Below are 19,306 nucleotides of genomic sequence, written 5' to 3' on the forward strand. Positions count from 1 at the left end.
ATAAAATTATAGCAGTTAGAAGGCTCATAATTTAGTTGACTGAATGTTCCATAGAAAGCTAATCATTTTCTTTTGTTTAGCATGTGTCAGAGCATGATCCCAATGTTGCTCATTTGGATTTGAGGGATAGGAAGGTTTTCTGGCATACTTTCAAAGTGTTGTTTGTCTCCCCCCCGCCCCCCATTACCATCTTGATTTGGAAGTGTCTATGTTCAGCCCGTTTATAAGTTAGCTGGGTACCAAGAGTAATGTGTAACAGAATGACTAATTCTTTCCCTTCTTATAAAGGTTACTCTTTAAAAAGGTGAAGGCTCTGCTGGGAGGGAATGTCCGGATGATGCTGTCTGGTGGGGCCCCACTGTCTCCTCAGACACACCGATTCATGAATGTCTGCTTCTGCTGCCCCATTGGTCAGGGCTATGGACTGACAGAGTCATGTGGTGCTGGGACAGTCACTGAAGGTGAGCATTGGTCATCTATTTGCATCACTGAGAAAACCATGGTTATTGTATAATTCCTTTTTCAATTTTTTTTGAGACAGGCTCTCTTTGTGGAGCCCTGACTATCTTGAAACTTGTTCTGTAGACTGGGCTGGCCTCAAGTTCACAGAGGTCTGCCAGCCTCTGCCTTCCAAGTGCTGGCATTAAAGGCATGTGCCACCACCACCCAGCTGAAAATTACTTTTTGTTTTGGATAGTATAATATAGTTACATCATTTCCCCTATCTCTTTGCATCCTCCAAACCCTCTCATACATTTCTCCCAGCTCTCTTTCAAATTCATGGCTTTTAAAAAATTAATTTTTGTTACATTCATATAGTTATATGCATACATATTCCCAAATATAACCTGCTTGTCCTTATGTTACTACTATGCGTGTTTCCAGGACTGACCATTTGGTATGGGGTATCCAGTTGGTGTGCTTCACCTGGGGAAAACTACCTCTCCTGGACCCGGCACTGTATGTGGTTCTCTCATATGTAGAGTCAAGACCTCCTGGTCTTTTCCCCTGTCCAATTTGGTATGTTCAGGGGCCTCTGTGTCTGAAATGCAGTATCTTCAGCAATAGGAACTTACCTTATGATTCCTTTAAAGCAATACAGGGCTTGTTATAAATACACCTAGCATTAGTTTTATAAATAGTTTAAAGTATCATATATGTACTTTTTATTTTTAAGCCTCAATTCTTCCATGTTAGTTTAATTTTCTTTCTTTAAGCACTTTTTAAAAATAATTTTTTATTCTTTCAAAATTACATACATCAATGCAACAGGTTTTGGTCATACTCATACACCACTGTATTCCTCTAACTTCCCCTGGGGCTTTTCGCTCTGTCCCCCCCTATTTTTTACTATTGATAACTCCACTGAGATGTATGCAACCTACTGATGTCTGTGTTCCCAAAGGATAAGGGATTTCCCTATCTCAACATCTGTTACTTATCAATAGCTCCAAGGGTGGAGTCTCAGGGACCCTTTTAGAATTTTGACTGGTATTGTTTTGTGCAGGTCTTGTTTTGGAAGCATCACGTCCTTGAGTTGTGCAACAGCTGCATCATGTTCAGAAGTTATCATTTCACACACACACACCCATCCACTGGTTCTTACATTCTTTCTACTCCCTCGTCTGAGATCTTCCCTATGCATTGGATGGAAGAAAGTTGTTATAGCGCAGTGGTTCTCAACCTTCTTATTTGCTGTGACCCATTAATACAGTTCTTCATGTTGTGGTGACCCCCAATTATAAAATTATTTTCACTGCTACTTCATAACTATAATTGCTTCTGTTATGAATCATACTGTAAATATTTTTGTAGATAGAGGTTTGTTGAAAGGGTCATCACCCAGAGATTGAGAGTCACTGCTATAGATGAATCCTCCATGACTGAACTCTCACAGCTACTTGCACTAGGCACTTTAAGCAGTCATGAGTCTCTGCATGCACCACTACCCACTGCAAAGAAGAAGATTCTCTAACCAAAGTTGAGAGCAACAACAAATCTGTGGGTGTGCATAAAATAGAAAATTGTATGATAGCACGATCTCAACTTTGCACAGTTGTGGTCTTGGAATGAAGTGTCCCTCTTATATCCTTTTTTTTTTTTTGCTTTGTCTTCTGTTGCCTTCAATTCCCAAAGGTGTCTCAGCCTTGACCCTATTCACGTTTTTGGAATACACAATTCTTTGTTTTTGCATTTTCTCTCTCATCCACTGAAGGGTGTTAACAGCCACATTACTAGTATTAACTTGCTCACCCATGCTGTCAAAGTGATACATACCTCCCAATATTGCCACACAATAACACACAAAAAATCATGCCTGGTTGAGAAACACTTGGGAATGTAGGAATTTTTTTTTTCTGGGTTGAACCTGTGTAGGTTTGTACATGATGTTCTAGTCTGAGTTCAGCCCAATTGATACCAGCTGGTAAAAGGAAAATTTTTCTTCAATAGATTATTAAACTCAAGGACATTCTTATGCCCAGGAGTAGTTGGCCCCCCAAAAAATGGACTCTCATTTTTGTGTGTGTGGATGTACAGTTTCGGTGGGGAGGGTGGTCTTAGTGGTTTTTGTTTGTCTTGATTTTCATTTTTTGTTGTTGGCTTATAGAGTTGGGTGGATGGCTAGGTGAGGAGTTGGGAGGGGAAAGAGTATCATTAAAATATATTGCATGAAAAAAATTACGTAAAAAGTGACTTATTTTTTGTGTGTATGCATATAAGAACATGTTAGTGCAGGCATTCACAGAGCTCAGAAGAGTGTGTTGGAACCCCCGTGTCTCAATTTACACGTAGCTGTATGTAAGCCACCTGAGATTGATGCTGGGAACCAAAATCTAGTCCTGCAAGAACAGCAAGGGCTCTTAACACCTGAGCCATTTCTGCAGCCTAGGAACTTTTTTTTTTTGAATGAGATTGCTATCACTTCACACTGGTTATGTCCAAAATTAATACCCTTTTTCCAAACTCAACTTATTGCTAAATTATTTGTTTGTGCCATTGTTGTTTCATCTTTGAAATCATTCCAGGAATTCATCAACTTTAAGTCCTCAAACTGTTTACTATCTTTAACGTTAGTCAGATCTTCCCATTCATTCACTAGGCTGTTCTTTGTCATCCCACCTTTATTACTTTAGTTGGCTCTGAAATGACAGCCCTTTAGGCACATCTAGCCTTTTACCCCCTTCAAACCCTCCCATATCCCCCTTCCCAGTCTCCTTTTTTTTTCTCTATATGATTGCTTAGAAAAACCCACAAAATGAGAATATGAGGTGTCAAAAATCCCAGTGTAAATGATATTGTGAAGCCAAAGTTTTGGGGGGGATCCTTGCATTTTATACCTTGTGGGAAACCTGACACCTTAGCTTTTGATGCAGCAGGAACAACCTATACAGCCTCAAGTACATTTAACCACAAAGGACATTCTCACTATCAGATTGAGACACAACGTCCAAGTCACAGCTGCAGTTTTCTTGGTTATCTTGTATTTCTTGGTTATATCTAACTCCTTTTTGAGACTACTCCATGTCCAATTATTGATTTCCTGGCTGTGGAATAAGGCCACTGGTCATTTTTCAAACTGAAGCTATTTTGTAAGGGCTGGAGCCAAGTGTTTGTAATCGGCTCTCTAGAGGACTGACATCCTTCAAGCTCCTCAGCACATTTATGTTGTTACTTGTACACGTAAATGAGGCTTTAAGTGTTCTCTATAGTGTGTCACATACATTTCTCTCTGAGTAGTTTGTTTGTAAGGTCTCTGAGGGCTGGGTCTCACCATCCTTTGTGTGTTAGCTCACAAGACTTGATATAGTACTGGTTTCATAAGCTATCTGTGAAGATGTAATTATTAGTAAGAGTAGTCACAGATTGCCAAGGGCTAATGGGATCATGACGATGATGTTTGAGAACAAATAAAATTTTACTTGTGACAGTGGTAGTAAACATATTTAGTCTTCACGGTATGTGCGTATATGAAGTCGGTATATTTTTGGGTAAAGAAATGAAGACTAAAGACAATTCATCTGAGGTTATGTATTGGGTGACAGCAGGAATTCTCATCATATTCTATCTTAGCAGAATCCTATTTAGATAATGGTGTACCTAGTCCTTCACTTGGAGCAAGGATGCACTGAGGAAATGCAGGCAAACACTGAAAAATGAGGAGTTGGCACACCCCCATGGCCTCCTCTGACATCAGTGTTTCTGGTGACTTGGTGCTCACTTTGGAACTATTGTAGACTAATGGTGTCATTGCCTTTCTCCTATAGTTACTGACTATACTACTGGAAGAGTTGGCGCTCCTCTTATTTGCTGTGAAATTAAGCTAAAAGACTGGCAGGAAGGTAAGAGTCTCACACAAGCTACAGTGACTCTAGATGTCCTGGAAACCACCTGGAGCCTTAGGATTTCTGTTTCATTGAAATGAGAGGCTGTTGGTCAGAACAAGTGTTCCTTTGTTTTGTCTGTTAACTATGACTTTTCCATTCTCCATGGGGGAAAATTGTAGTGTCTAGATTGTAGCCACTGTGGTTTTTAATTTAGAAATACTTGATGGCAAGGTGGGGGGGAAAGATTCTACTTACTATACTCATGTAACTGACTAAATGTAAACCAAGATTCTCCCATAAGCACAATGTAAAATTAAGAATAACAAAGAAGCTTTAAGAATTAATGTTGTTGAGATGGACAAACTTTTTTCCAAGCCTGATGGCCTGAGTTTGACCCTAGGGACCCACGTAATGGAAGGAAAGAACCAGCTATTGCAAAGTTTTTCTCTGACTTATATGCGACGGGGCACATGGGTGTCTATGTGAGAACACACTCACACACAGAATCGTAATGAAGATGAATTTTGTTTTCGGATAACAAGTGATTTTTTTAAAAAATTATTTCTAGGTGGATATACAGTTCATGATAAGCCAAACCCCAGAGGTGAAATCGTGATTGGTGGGCAGAATATCTCCATGGGATATTTTAAAAATGAAGAGAAAACAGCAGAAGATTATTCTGTGGATGAAAATGGACAGAGGTGGTTTTGCACTGGTGATATTGGAGAATTCCATCCTGATGGTTGCTTGCAGATTATAGGTCAGTGGATTCTCTTTTCTGTAGTTGCTTTCATTTTGTGACTTCAGTGAGCCTGAAAGGTAATATAGATTAGGACATTAGCAGGGTTGATGGATTGATTGGTTACAACTTTCTTTCTGCAAGTTACTTACGTATGCCCTCGTACCCCCAACCTCACAGGGCAGCTGCTAGCATTAGGCGAGTGCATAAATATAAAATGTTCAGAGAAGTACCTGCATCTTCTTAAGTAGTAGCAATAGTAGTAGCAGTGTTTGAGGTGGGGAAAATGGCTAGAAAAATGAACAACTGATTCAGTAATTGGAAGACAAGCTGTAACTATTTACTGGGACATACATACAGTGTTTTAGGCCTTGCCTCCCCCTTGTTTCTCACTCTTCAGAACCAGTCTATTCTTTTGAAAATGTGTGTTGCTTTGGCATTTTCTTTACGGGCTTACAGAAGTAGACATTTACATTCAAAACACAACTCAAAGTGACTCCAAAGGAAATGCTGTGTTCACTTTAAACAGGAAAAGGTTTAAACACTATTTAGCTGTAAGTGCAACTCTGAAGGGTCTGTCCTGTCTTCCAGTCATATATTCATTCAGTCAATGTTTTAGTGACTCATTTACTCTGCTACTGAACATCACAGTATCTGAGCAGAGTGTAGTTAGAGATGTCCTGGGATGTTTTTGTCTTCACTTCTAACATTGAATCATTTAAAAAGTGCTAAACTTTTTTATTGCTTGATGTCACATTCATAGTTCTTCTTATCCCCATCTATTGGGGAGCAAATCTAGAGTCTCATATAGGCTAGAGGAGTGTTATATTATGGATCTATACACTAAGCTCTCCTTTATTCCCTACCAACACCAATTGTTTTTGAAACATGGTTATATTAGGTTGTGCAACCTGGCCTTAAACTCACAGGCTCCTGCTAAGAGTAGGAGTTGGACTCATGTGTCACCATGTTTGGCCTCTCTTCAATTTGTGTGTGTATGGTGTTTGTACTTGTTCATATGTATGTGGGCACATTGATGTGTGGGTATACCTGAAGGCCAGAAGTTGAGGTGTTGGATGTCTTTTGGGATCACCTCCTGGCCTCTTTTGAGACAGTATCTCACTGATCCTGGGACTCATCAATTAGTCTGGGTTTCCTGGCCAATGAGTTTCAGGAATCTACCTGTCTATGCCTTTCCCACAGGACTAGGCTCACACACACACGCCACTGCTCAGCTTTTATATGGGTTCTGGAGATCTGAACTCAGACCATTATGCTTTCCTGGCAGGCACTTCATAGACTAACCATGTCTGTAGCCCACTCTGTGTGTGTGTGTGTGTGTGTGTGTGTGTGTGTGTGTGTGTGTGTGTGTGTGTGTGTGTGTATTAGAGAATTAAGTTTTGTTATGCTCATACCATGTATACAACCTTACATTTGTACATTATATCACAATTGTGATCCAAATAGATGAGTATCATTAGCACAGATATGTATGTATACCATGCATGTGCACAAGATTGCTGCAGGTTTACAGTGGAAAGGGAAGCTATTAGCTGTAGCAGAATGTCAGAATGAGTCTTTTGTAGAAAAGCACCTAGCATAGTCTTTTTTAGAAACCCATTTTGATCACAACCCTCCTCCCTCATCCTCCTACTCCTCTGTCTTCCTACTATTGCTGTTGGTAGGCAACACATCATTCACACAAAGGATTTTAAGCAGACTGACAATGATTCGAGTTGAGCCATCTTATGACAGTACTTTCTTATAGCACTGTCACTTTACAAAGAAAATGTCAAATAGGGAAATGGAAATTAGCACTTGTTGAATGTTTTATATGCAAGATACTATGGCATGCTTCTGTGAGCTAGGCACCATTATCCCTGATCTAAACCCGGTGGAAAGAGGTTAACTGAAATGCCAGGCATCGCAGAGCCTGTACTTGTACCAGACAAGCTCCCATTCTAATCTAATGTCCCAAGCTCTGTTCATTCCCTTAATATCACTGTGATCAGGAGTACGAGACCATTTTAAGTTAACCTTTTCATGCAATGTATTTTTTTACCCCTTCCAAGTCCTCCCAGATCTTACCCACTCCCTACCCACCCTGCTGTGTGCTCTCACAGACTGCCACACTTTCAAAAAGGGGGTGGGGTGGGGAAACAAAAGTACTTTTTTGTGTTGGCTAACTACTCCTAGGGATGGGCCCCATGCCTGCCTTGGTATGTGGTTGATATACCCAGTGACACTCCATTGGAGACAACTGATTTGAGACAGACTCTTGCTAGAAACATCAGACTGGACTTGAACCCGCTATGGAAACCACAGTGACCTGGAACTTACCTTGCTCTTGCCTTATACACCTGCTGGATCCTTAAGTCTAATAATACTTGAGCCACTTTTTTAGTGATATGTATGGGAAAATAATGTATATAGCAAGGTTTTAGAAGTTAAATATCTTTGTAAATAAAGACTAAGGCAATACAATTGAAAGAAAATCAGAATTATGTATGCCATAATGAAACAAATTGTGGATCTGGCCAGTTTCCCTCCCTCCACTCTTCCAGCTGCTCCACCTCTCTTCTCCCCCATCCATTTCCCCTCCATCTTCACTCAGAAAAGAGCAGGCCTCCAAGAGACAACAGCCAGTGTCTGATTTAACTTGAGGATCCATATTTTTTGTTGACTACAGATCGTAAGAAAGATCTTGTGAAGTTACAAGCAGGAGAATATGTGTCTCTTGGAAAAGTAGAAGCAGCACTGAAGAATTGTCCACTGATTGACAACATCTGTGCTTTTGCCAAAAGGTACCTCTTGTTTGTTTGTTTGTTTGTTTATTTTGAGACAGCTTCTTTGTGTAGCCTTCGATATCCTAATACTAGCTGTGTAGGCCAGGCTGGCCTCTGCCTCCCAAGTGAAAGGTGTGTGCCACCCCTGCCAGGCTGGTAACTTATTTTTTAAAGTATTATATTTATTTGTTCATTTGTTTGCGGGGAGGGGAGCTCATCTGAGACAAAACTGTTTTGTATTTTCTCCTATCACCAGGTGCATCCGGGAGATCAAACTTAGGTATCAGGCTTGATCACTATCATGCCAGTCAAAAGAGTAGTTGTGTTTTATGTTTTATATACTTAGAGTAAATGGAACATTATAAAATTAATTTGGTTGTGCACCAGGTGTTGGTGGCACACACCTTTAATCCCAGCACTCGGGAGGCAGAGGCAGGTGGATCTCTCTGAGTTCGAGGCCAGCCTGGTCTCCAGAGCGAGTGCCACGATAGGCTCCAAAACTACACAGAGAAACCCTGTGTTGAAACCCCCCAAAAATAAAATAAAATAAATTTGATTGCGTATAAGCATGTAGGTACCATCAAAAACTCCTCTTAGAACTTTGATTTGGGTTGGGAAAATAAACATGAAAGTTCTTGTGTAGGTGGAGTTTCTTTCCGCCTTTATCCCACAGTTGCCTTGCCCCAAATAAATACACAGAGACATATTTATAAACTGTTTGGCTGATGGCTTGGGCTTCTTACTGACTGGCTATCTCTCTCTTAATTATTAACCCATGACTATTAATCTGTGTATTTCTCCATGGCCTTATCTTACCAGAGAGCGCTCCAACATGTTACTCCATCAGCTGCCACATGGCATCTCTTGGCAGCTTCTCTCTGCTTCCTCTCCCCAGAATTCTCCTCATCTGGTAGCCCCGCCTACACTTCATGCCGGGCTACTGGTCAATCAGTGTTTTATTCATTAACCAAAAAGAGAAACAAAGAACATCCCCCATCATTCTTGAATTTATTTAGCAGCGTGAAGATCACTTCAATAACATTTTATTGTAGTTTTTATTAGACATCTACCATGTCTTGTATGTGTCTAACTTAACTTATGCCACAAGTTCTTTCATGTAGGATTCATTAACAACCAAGACTTAGCATGAGTAATTTCCCCCAAAGTTTACATAGGTTATACATGATGGGGTGAGTTTTCAGTCCATGTTTTCTAAGTTAAATGCCTGTGCGATTGAGCCATTTTCTTAATATCATATAATATGTATATTTAGAATGACAGATACTGTACTGTTACACTGATTAACTTGAGAGTAATTTTGCTCATTTTGATTTCCATTTTTACTATCTAATTTTTCAGTGACCAGTCCTATGTGATCAGTTTTGTGGTTCCTAACCAGAAAAAGTTGACGCTTTTGGCACAACAGAAAGGGATAGAAGGATCTTGGGTTGATATTTGCAATAACCCTGCCATGGAAGCTGAAATACTGAAAGAAATCCGAGAAGCTGCAAATGCTAGTAAGTAAGAAATTGCCAAGGCGTTGAAGTCCATAAAAGTCACCTAACAAATATTTTGTACATTACTCTAAATAATTCATATATGTATACACTTTATCTTGTTCATATCCACTCCTTACTACTCCCATCTAACTTGCATTAGGCCTCCTGAAAATATTTTTCTCCCAACTCTCTAAAATCTCAATTCAAGTATTATGTGTTTAATCAACTCATCAGTTAAGGAATATGTAACTTTTTTGTTCTTTGAGAGTTGGATATTAAGGTTACCCATTAAACTGTTGTGCTGGGGTGAATCTGACTTTTCATCCACTAGTATTTTATGAAGTTGTGTGCATCATGCCTGTATAGAAGTGTCCTCTTGCTGGGACATTTGCTAAGTCAAGATGACGTGACCTTCTTTATCTTTTCTCACTAGTTTGGGTTTGAAGTCTTATTTTCAAAGAGAATAAGGAATTGTTTCTTCTGGAGCAGTTGTTTATTCATGAGTGGTCATGGTCCTAGATTATAGATTTAGGTTACCTAAATGAAGCTGTATTGTGACAGAACAAAGAAAATTGTAAATCAAAACACTTTTCACATATGTTAGTCAGGCAGGCAGGTTTGCGGCAAAGTAGGCAAATTTCTGCTATAGACCTGATGACATTCTTAGCCTTTGGATTAGTGAAGCCTACGTGTCTGTTTAGACATTCCAGAGGATTTACCTAATATTTTGCAAGATGTTAAGTCACACAAAGAATTGGATAATGAAGGGCCATTAGAGCCATGACATCTGCTCTGCTTCTGTATTCATTCCTATTTCATTTTATTTTTTTTACATGGTTGTTAAACAGTTTAAATTTTATTGACCTCCCAGTTTTTAAAAAAAGTTAAAAGGTCACACTTCAAAGTTGATGTAGTATATACAGATAGTGCAGAATGAGTATGAAGAGATACAAATTAGTCATGCGCAAAAGATCGACTAGAGTACAGTCATCTTCATAAATACATAAAAAATTCTTATGAAGATAGAAGGGACTGCCAGGTTTTCTGAGACACTTTACAAAGTTATTCAAGGTACAAAATAGACACCATTGTGAATATAAACATTCTGGACTTTGTGCCTCTGATACAGCCCAAAGATTTGGTTCCATGACTATTATAAAACTCAATATACTGAATGAGATTCTGATTCTCAGGTGTAAAAGCCAGACCTATAAACATCAAGTAGATAATTACTCCAAAATATGGAGAATACAAATACAAGCACTTTACCTTAAAAAGCACACACAAAAGATCGTGTAAATCCAAAACTGTTTGCTGCTTCCAAGCTTCCATTTTGGATCATTTAGTATCTATACAAGTTTGTTCCCAGAAGCTTATGGACCACTGGTCTCTACTAAGGAAAATGATTCTAAAAATTAACATGGTTTTCAGTATTTAAAATCTCACTATATAAAAGCCTAGAGAGACCAATAATATCCAACAGCTCCAAAGATAAACTAAAGACTCTTAGGTGTAATGAGCTTTACCAATGTTTATCCAGGTCTGTTTAATATATCCACAAGGAAAATATAGATGTCGGAGACGTGGAAGGGGAAAGAGAATTCAAAAAGTCCTTCTCTTCTGTAACTTTTGCTTCAGAATCATCAAAGAGCAACAACTTCCCCTCATACTCCTTTCAACAAATGCTGTCCCGGCAACCTTATCAGGATTGGACGCTTTGTTGAACAGCTCATAATCTGCTTTGCTCTTTTGTCCTCCAAGAAGTCCCAACAGCTTCTACATTTTTTTTTGTTCAAAACTTTACTTGGCTGGGCATTTCCACCAACTCTAATTGACACTTCATCTTCGTAATTTTCAGTCATCCCCCTTGCTTCCTCCTCATTCAGTGGCTCTGGCTTACCTATTTCACACACCTGGTCAACCACAAAATTCCCTTTATCTAGTTCTAGACTGTTAAGGTCAGTGACTTTAACAGAAGCAGTACTAAAGCAGTACTACTTTAACAGAAGCCCACTACTAATGGTAATGCCACTGTGCATCCCAACAGCAAATAATCCATAGCTGTCATTAGTTGGCTTTGTGCTCAATTCTTCTAGTGACAGTTTAAGAGGCGTCAATAAAGGAGTGTTGATCTTGGAAAGTCCACCACCATAACAATCAAACTCCAAGCCACCAGCAGCAAAGCACTTCAGCTGAATAGTGATAACTTCTGGCATTTTATCAAATAAGAGACTTCGCTCTGCTTCTGTATAATGATGGCAATTTTCACAAAAATATTTATCTCCCCCTACAATTCTCTCTACTGATGCAAATTGTGAAATTGCCCATCTCAAGGTCTTCATTTCTGTTTTTGGCTCTGGAGAAATTTCAGAGCTCTCCTCAACTTTAGAAAGCCCATCTTCTTGTACAGGGACACTAATATCCTGAAAATCTTCTCTTCTTTCCGTTAAGCTTTCACATTCCAAACAGCAAGTCCTTAATACTAGATAACCTTGAAATAATTTCTGTATCAGTCCAAAACCAATATGTTCTGCACCTTTGTCTATGGGCTTCACTTCACTAACGTTCACATTGCTTCCTGGAGACTCCAGTATACCACCATTAGCTGTGGGATCACTCTGGTGCTTCCCTAAGTCCTCTTTAAGATCACACTCATTTTCTCTAGGCTGTCCTCTGGATCACTGGTTTGTTGTTATTTTTTCCAGACTACAGAACTTAGAAAGAATGCTGGGTTGCTTACTTGTAGACTTTAGCCAATTTATTTTTACTTTTGATTACTTTTGAGAGGGTCTTGTACTCTCATTTTTAGAAACACACTTGGGGGTGGCTTTAGGAGAAATCTCTAATGTGTCACTAGTAGCTTTTCTTTTTGATCTAGTTTGTAGACTTTAGCCAATTTATTTTTACTTTTGATTACTTTTGAGAGGGTCTTGTACTCTCATTTTTAGAAACACACTTGGGGGTGGCTTTAGGAGAAATCTCTAATGTGTCACTAGTAGCTTTTCTTTTTGATCTAGTTTGTCTCTGGTTCTCTTCCAATGACTGGGATTCCTTGAACAATTTAACTTTTTTCTTCATGTTACCAGACTCACTGTTGCTTTTTCTTTTCAAGTTTCCTTTTGGGAGTTTTTCTTTTAAGTCCTCCAAATCCTTCATATTTTCAGTCTCTGTGCTGTTAGCTCCACTCATTCCTATTTTAAAAGGGGTTACTTGAAAACACTTGGGAAAGCCTCCCAGGGTTCTCTGAAAAGTCACTCATATGTTCATCTTTTCTTCCTTTTTCCTCCCTTTTGGACCGCTCCATTTCTCTAATGAAGCCTCTCTAATCTGCTATGTAGATGGTCTTAGTTTGACTGCCAGTAATCTCCTAGTAAAACTTCACTGAATCCTCTTTTCTCTAGCTCTGTTGCTCCTCGGGTACTTGAGTCAAAAAAAGAAACAGCCTGGTTCAGGAAGGGGTACATGAGTACCAAGTCTACTGCTTTTTCTGTCACCCTTCCTCCTTGTCTTCAGAGGCAGGGCTCCCTACTCTAGGCCTTGCATTGAAGACACTTGGCACCCATTCTAGTTGGCAGTTGTCTTAGCCCTCTCCGATTCAGTTGCCAGTAATTCTTTTGTTTTTCTTCTCTAAACTTAATTGAACTTTCCCATCCAGCGCCTTTCTGCTTGTTTCATTTACTTCATTGAAGTCAATAGCTTTGTTCATCAAAAAATGATTATTATAGTGTTTCATTGTGTATCCCTGGCTAGCCTAGAGCTTACTAATTAAATCAAGATAGCCTGGAACTTGGAGTGATTCCTTACCTCTGCTTCCTAAGTAAAGAAGTTATTTTAGGGTATTCATTTTTCAGGTACAGTTGATTGGAACCCTGTATTCCCTATGTTGAATTGTAAGCCATTTACCTAATTTTTTTAATCAGTTGTTTTATTTTAAAGATGAAAGTAACAATTTTCCTAATTATCAGTTAGCTGTAATTGTGAACTATTGGACAGTATAGAAAGTGATAAGGATGTAAGTGAAGTCCTGGACTCTAGTCCCTCTGGTGATGGCCTTCTAGGGCACCGACTTTACTTGTCAATATCATCAGCATTTTCCAAGTCAGCAGCTATATAATCTCATTATCCTAGTTAATGTATATAAATAATTTAATCTGATTTTTAGATGAGTAGTACTTTCTCCCACTTTAATATGTAATTAAAATCCATATCATTTGGATACTGAATGATAACCATGAGCCTGTAGCTCTAGCTCCAGGGAATCCAGTTCCTTCCACTGGCCTACATGGGTTGCACACTTGTGATATATTTGGGCTCTCTCTCTCTCTCTCTCTCTCTCTCTCTCTCTCTCTCTCTCTCTCTCTCTCTCTCTCAAAACAAACAGCCACTTATATGCTGCCACCTGCAGGTGATACTTTATAATGCTCAGGTTTATTCAGAGAAAATACACGTGTAAAATTATTTGTTCTTCATTCCTCTTTCTCATTTGCTGGCAGTTCTTTCATTCTTCTCGTATGGAATTGTGATTGTCTATTTCTCTCCTCAATACAGAACAGTGATGGGAGATTCTTTTTTGCTAATAATGATGAACTATAGGAACATTTAAAAAAAGGCTTTCTTTCACTTGAATACAACCGAAATGGTGTACCTACCAATTTTGTCAGTGTTTTTAGAATTAGACCTTTGTGAGTAGGGAAATTAAAAGGAAATGAAAGTTTTTGGAGGCAAATATGTAGTTGAAATTTCCCTTGAGATCCAGCTGTGAGCCAAGGAGCAAATATTCCAGGTACCTTTTGGTTACTGTGCCATAATACAAGATTAGAGCGGACATTGTTCATTCAAGCAAGTTTCATGTTCTTTCGTTACATGTTTAGGCATTACTTGGCTAACATGATGCTAAGTAATACATGAGAGATTGATTTTCATATTCAGCATTACATCCTCTCAAAGTGATTTCTAATGCCATCAAGGCTGCTGGGTAGTAGCACAAGTATTATTTTTAAGTCATTCCACAAAAAAAAAATCAAGCTTGCATGCAGGGTAACATGGTTATCCTTCAGAATTTTAATGAGCTTGTGTTAATACATACATAATACAATACACCCAATACTCTGGGTGATTGTTAAGAAATAGGATAATATAATTGCACACTCTGTTCCTTTTTATTATTGATGTTTTCATTTTGCACAGAGTCTCATTGTATAGCCCTGGCTGGCCTGAAACTCACTGAGATCCACCTGCTTCTGCCTCTTGAGTGATGGGATTAGAGGTCTATGCCACGGGCAGTTATTTCTATGTTCTTGATTTCTTATACTTCTCCAAACATATATTGAGTTGTATAGCTCTTACACAAAATGGAAATGTAGTGTGTCTGGTCTTACACCATGTAAACACTATCATTATTCCAAATAAATACCATCTTGGTTCACATTTGATTATATAATACAGCTATAAGGGATATTTTTGACAGGTTTAATTTTTTACGGAATGATTTAATTTGTATGAATTTTTTGCTGAAGGCTCTTGGTCTAATCTGTGGGTCACAGTCAATAAAACAAAGACCCTAATTTCATGGAGCTTGCACTGTACTGGTTGAGACAAATATCTTTGAAGGAAATACAGGCATTGAACAAAGTGTAGTCATACGATAAGAAAAATATATGGGGGGCCAAAATATCTAGTCTTCTTTGTTTGCTACAAGTAGTTAGAAGAATTCTGGATGTTAATAGATATCTGGATGGAAAGTCATCCCAGGCAGAGGAACAGCAGTATGAGGGGTTGTGAAGAGGAAGATGTTGTGTGTGTCTGTATGAGCAAAACTTCCTCTGCAGACCTTGAGAAAGGTAGCCATATTGTGTGACATACCAGTAAATACATTTTCTCTTTTATTGCATCATCTAGGCTGTCAATTCTGAAAAATTTATGTTTTGTTCATTGTATTTCTCCTCCCTTCCTCCCTTCTGTATCTTCCTTGACTCTCCTACCCTTGTCTTCCTTTTTTTTTATAGTGAAATTGGAGCGATTTGAAATTCCAATCAAGGTTCGATTAAGCCCGGAGCCATGGACCCCTGAAACTGGCTTGGTAACAGATGCCTTCAAGCTGAAAAGGAAGGAATTGAAGAACCATTATCTCAAGGACATTGAGCGAATGTATGGGGGCAAATAAAATGTCACTCTTATTTACATTTGCACAGGAGGTGGCCTGATGGTTTTCAGTTCTAGACTTTAAGCCTTTGTTGACCTGTTAGAATGCAAGGTATATCTTCTAAAGACATAAGAAACAAAAAAAAAACAACCAAAAGTGGTTAAAATAGTTGAGTCTACTTTAACTTAGTTTTGCTTAGTTCTAGTGAAGCTGAAATTGAAAAGACATTTCCCTTTAGCTGTATTATTAATTTTAGAGCAGAAATTCTGTTTTTAAAAATTAGCCTTAGATACACTTCTTTTTATAAAGAAAAGATACTTCATGCTAAAGTAAGTGAATTGGAGTTGGTGTAGATATAGTTGAAGAAATTTACAGCTTCCAGTGTCTATTGTCTTCCTAGTTCAGAAGTTTCAACAGTAATCATGACAATATTGTGTATTAACACTACTCAAAGCAGAAGTGCCGCAGGACTTTAAAATTCTCTTCCAGCCATTTACCTTGAAGGGAAAAACATCAGTTGTAATATAATCTGGAGTTAGTATCTTAGAAGGTATTATTCATGAAGGTCATAGAGGTTAGACATAGAACATTGCAATATTGTGAATAATTACAGTGCCTGAAGTTAAGAATAAAAACAACATATGCATACCAAAAATATCTAGTGACATGTTTGAGGGAAGCTTCCCTGCTCCTTTGGGTGCCTGAGAACTAAAATCAGCAACTGTAATTATCTGAATGTCTTATGAGGAAAGTACACTTTGTAAAAGTGGCCTTTCTGTATGTGATCTAGTGAAAGACAGAGACCAAGAGAGAAATGACAGAGTCCATTGAAATCCAAGAAGATACACTGTTTTTCTGTTAGAAAATTCATGAAATCATAAAGATTATACAAGTATAGCACTGATACTGGGGAAAAAAAGATTTAGACTGAATTTCTCTTTGATAACGGGGCTTGATTTTAAAATGTGCTTGTATTAAATTACAGTTGTAATTTATGGTCTGTTTGCTGTTGCCGATTGGATTCTTGATCAGTAGTGTGCTTTTAAGAGAGCCTTTCATTTGCTTTAATTTCAGCAAAGCGGGTTATGACAAATGGCTTCCTCAAAAATCTCATTCAAACCTACGGGTGATTAATTGTCTTGGATGAGCCTGGGGAAGTTAAAGGGAAGAAAACACTGTTACAACTTTTCCTGTTTACGGAGAGTTAGAGACTGGAAATGCTAGATTTGGGAGAAGGGCAGGGTTACTTGATTAAGGACTGTCTGTGCAGTAACTTGGGGTGTGGGTTTCTTTTTAAATCTTCAGTTAAAGTCTGGGATTATATTTTCTTGATAGATATTCGCACTTGAACCATAGTTACTGTAAAAAGCAAAAATTCTTAATACTGTTATTCTTTGCACTTTTTCGTAATCATTTTATACACACACATGTGTATATATATATACATATATATATATATATATGTTGCTTACATTGTGTTGTACAGATGTGGGCCACCACTGCAACAAAATGAATTCTTTGCGCTCTAAAATATTTATAAAGAAATTATTTAAATGTTCTGTATATGGTGGTAATAGAGAAAAAAATCATCTGGTATCATAAGCAACAGCGAAGGTTTTTGTAAAAAGTTCTTTTCAGTGTTCCACAGAATAAAATTGGCGGCAAGTTTTCCCTGAAGTAATATGTGAGTATTCTCATGCTTCCCAACTTGCCTTTGAAGTGTGAAAAGACATCATTATCAAGTAGACTACTATTCAGCTTCTATTTACTCCTGCCCCCTGGCAGTCCTTTAAGGGTGGTTTTCTTAGGCTTTTCCAATATGTGTTCCATTTGGAATGGTGATTTTAAATGTGAGTGCATGTATAGTATGTTACTTCAGATACTTGCACCCCACCCACCCCATCTCCCGAAAGCTGGAACACTGCCAACTGATCTGTTGACTAGGTCCTTAAGAATCACGTAATTAACACTTAAGGTTGGGTGCTGCTAATTAATTCTTCATGAAAATCCAAACATGTTAAGGGACCAGGGAGATGCCACTGCCCCCCCCTGACTTTTCATCAGAAATATACATGTTTATGTAAACAGAAATATTTTCCATATTCATAGTGACTTTTTAAGTATTTGAGCCTACAGATTTTGATCTCCATTTTTATACCTATTTAAATTGTTCACAATTATTACATGTCAGCCATCAAGTAAAGCTGTACTTAATATTGATTATAAGTGTATACATTTCTAAGTTGAACACTCATGATTTTTGCTTTAATTACATGAAAGGGTCTTGTTTCCTTGCTGTTTGTACTTTTTTATGTTGACTGAAGGTATGATTATATGACCTTTAAGAAATGAAATACTGGGGAACGATTCATATAGTCTGAAGTGAGAGAGAGTCCTATTTCTTTGTTCATAGAGACTGAGTAGTAATCTTTGCCTATACTTTCCCGGTAGCATACGACAAATGTTTCTACAGTGACAAGCTGAGAACAGGTTAAAGATTGTGTGACATTTGGGAACTGGAGAGTAATAATTTTAATTTTGAATGTAGTTACAAATTTTGTATTCATATTTGTACTTTCTTTTAAAATGCACGATTGTATGATTGTTCTTTAGATTTTTTTGTGTTTTCTCTTGAAAAGCTTTGTCTGTTCTTATTTTTAAGTTTGCACTTGAATCTTATGAAATAAATCCACCCATGTTATCATGTCTATTTGTTTTTATTTACAATGTAGACATAAAAGTCTATAGTTAATGTACCATTAACCTATCTATTCGTTTGGTTTATTTGTACCCAGAGAGATTACTTTAATACAAAGTGAGTTGAATACGTTGTAATACTGAACTGGGGGACAGAGCATAGTTATGGGGTATGAATTGGTAAATTCTGATAGTAATCATTAACTTTAGGTTAATGTTTACATAGAAATATGTGAGTTAAGCCTGGTGTTGGTGGCACAAGCCTTTAATCCCAGCACTCGGGAGGGAGAGGCCGGAGGATCTCTGTGAGTTCGAGACCAGTGTGGTCTACAAGAGCTAGTTCCAGGAGAGCCTCCAAAGCCACAGAGAAACCCTGTCTCGAAAAAAAAAAATGAGTTAATATGAGGATATACAGGTATAAATAGTATGTTAATAGCCTCTATTTTTTTGAAACTCTGGTTTGGTGACTTTGGGCAAGTTAACATTCCAGAGCGGCGATTCTCTACCTGGAAAAATGGAGTGGATTGATATTGGGATCTACTTCATAGGGTTGTTAGGACAGTTGGGAAGAAGTAATCCATGTCCAGTGTTTAGAGCAATTCCTTACACTGGCTCTTCTGATAATACTATAACCAGACCATCTCTCAGGTGGTTTAAAACTCTTGACCAGCACACCAGCAGCCTTAAATAATTTCCTATCATTGAAGAGTTTGTGGAAAGATGTTTGGATTTAGAGGTCAGAGACTGTAACAGCCTTGCCTGTCCTGGAACTTTCTCCGTAAACCAGGCTGTCCTCGAACTCATAGAGATCCGCTTGCCTCTGCCTCCCAAGTGCTGGGATTAAAGGTGTGTGCCACCCCGCCTGGCCCCTCTTAAAATTTTATTATTTGGTGCTTATGCTGGAAAACGGTCTAGGACATTCTTAGGCAAGCAGCCTGCCGCTGAGCCACACCCCCCTTTGGTGAGAGTTGCTGTGTAGCCCAGGTTGTCCTGACATTTAGAATCCGGATTCAGCCTCCCTAGTGCTGAGATTATAGTGTGCACCACTATATATAGCTAGACTGGTTTTTTTGGGTTTTTCAAGACAGAGTTTCTCTGTATTGCTTTGGAGGCTATCC

The 19,306-nt window shown here is 38.4% G+C and overlaps 1 protein-coding gene and 1 pseudogene across 9 annotated transcripts in view; one reads left to right on the forward strand and one right to left on the reverse strand.

Annotated features, from left to right (window-relative positions):
- Positions 1–18,197, forward strand: part of Acsl4 (acyl-CoA synthetase long chain family member 4) — a 74,723-nt gene extending 56,526 nt beyond the window's left edge. For all 9 annotated transcript variants that reach the window (XM_027433637.1, XM_027433639.1, XM_027433638.1 and 6 more), the window contains 6 exons: positions 289–461; positions 4,266–4,340; positions 4,894–5,085; positions 7,754–7,868; positions 9,210–9,367; positions 15,355–18,197. In XM_027433637.1, coding sequence (XP_027289438.1) covers positions 289–461; positions 4,266–4,340; positions 4,894–5,085; positions 7,754–7,868; positions 9,210–9,367; positions 15,355–15,512 — 871 coding nt within the window. In that variant the 3' untranslated portion in view covers positions 15,513–18,197. The remainder of the gene's footprint in view (positions 1–288; positions 462–4,265; positions 4,341–4,893; positions 5,086–7,753; positions 7,869–9,209; positions 9,368–15,354) is intronic.
- LOC118239409 lies at positions 10,896–14,177 on the reverse strand (annotated as a pseudogene).
- Positions 18,198–19,306: the final 1,109 nt, after the last annotated feature.

The sequence above is a fragment of the Cricetulus griseus genome, chromosome X (genome assembly GCF_003668045.3).
Source record: "Cricetulus griseus strain 17A/GY chromosome X, alternate assembly CriGri-PICRH-1.0, whole genome shotgun sequence".
Lineage (NCBI taxonomy): Eukaryota > Metazoa > Chordata > Mammalia > Rodentia > Cricetidae > Cricetulus > Cricetulus griseus.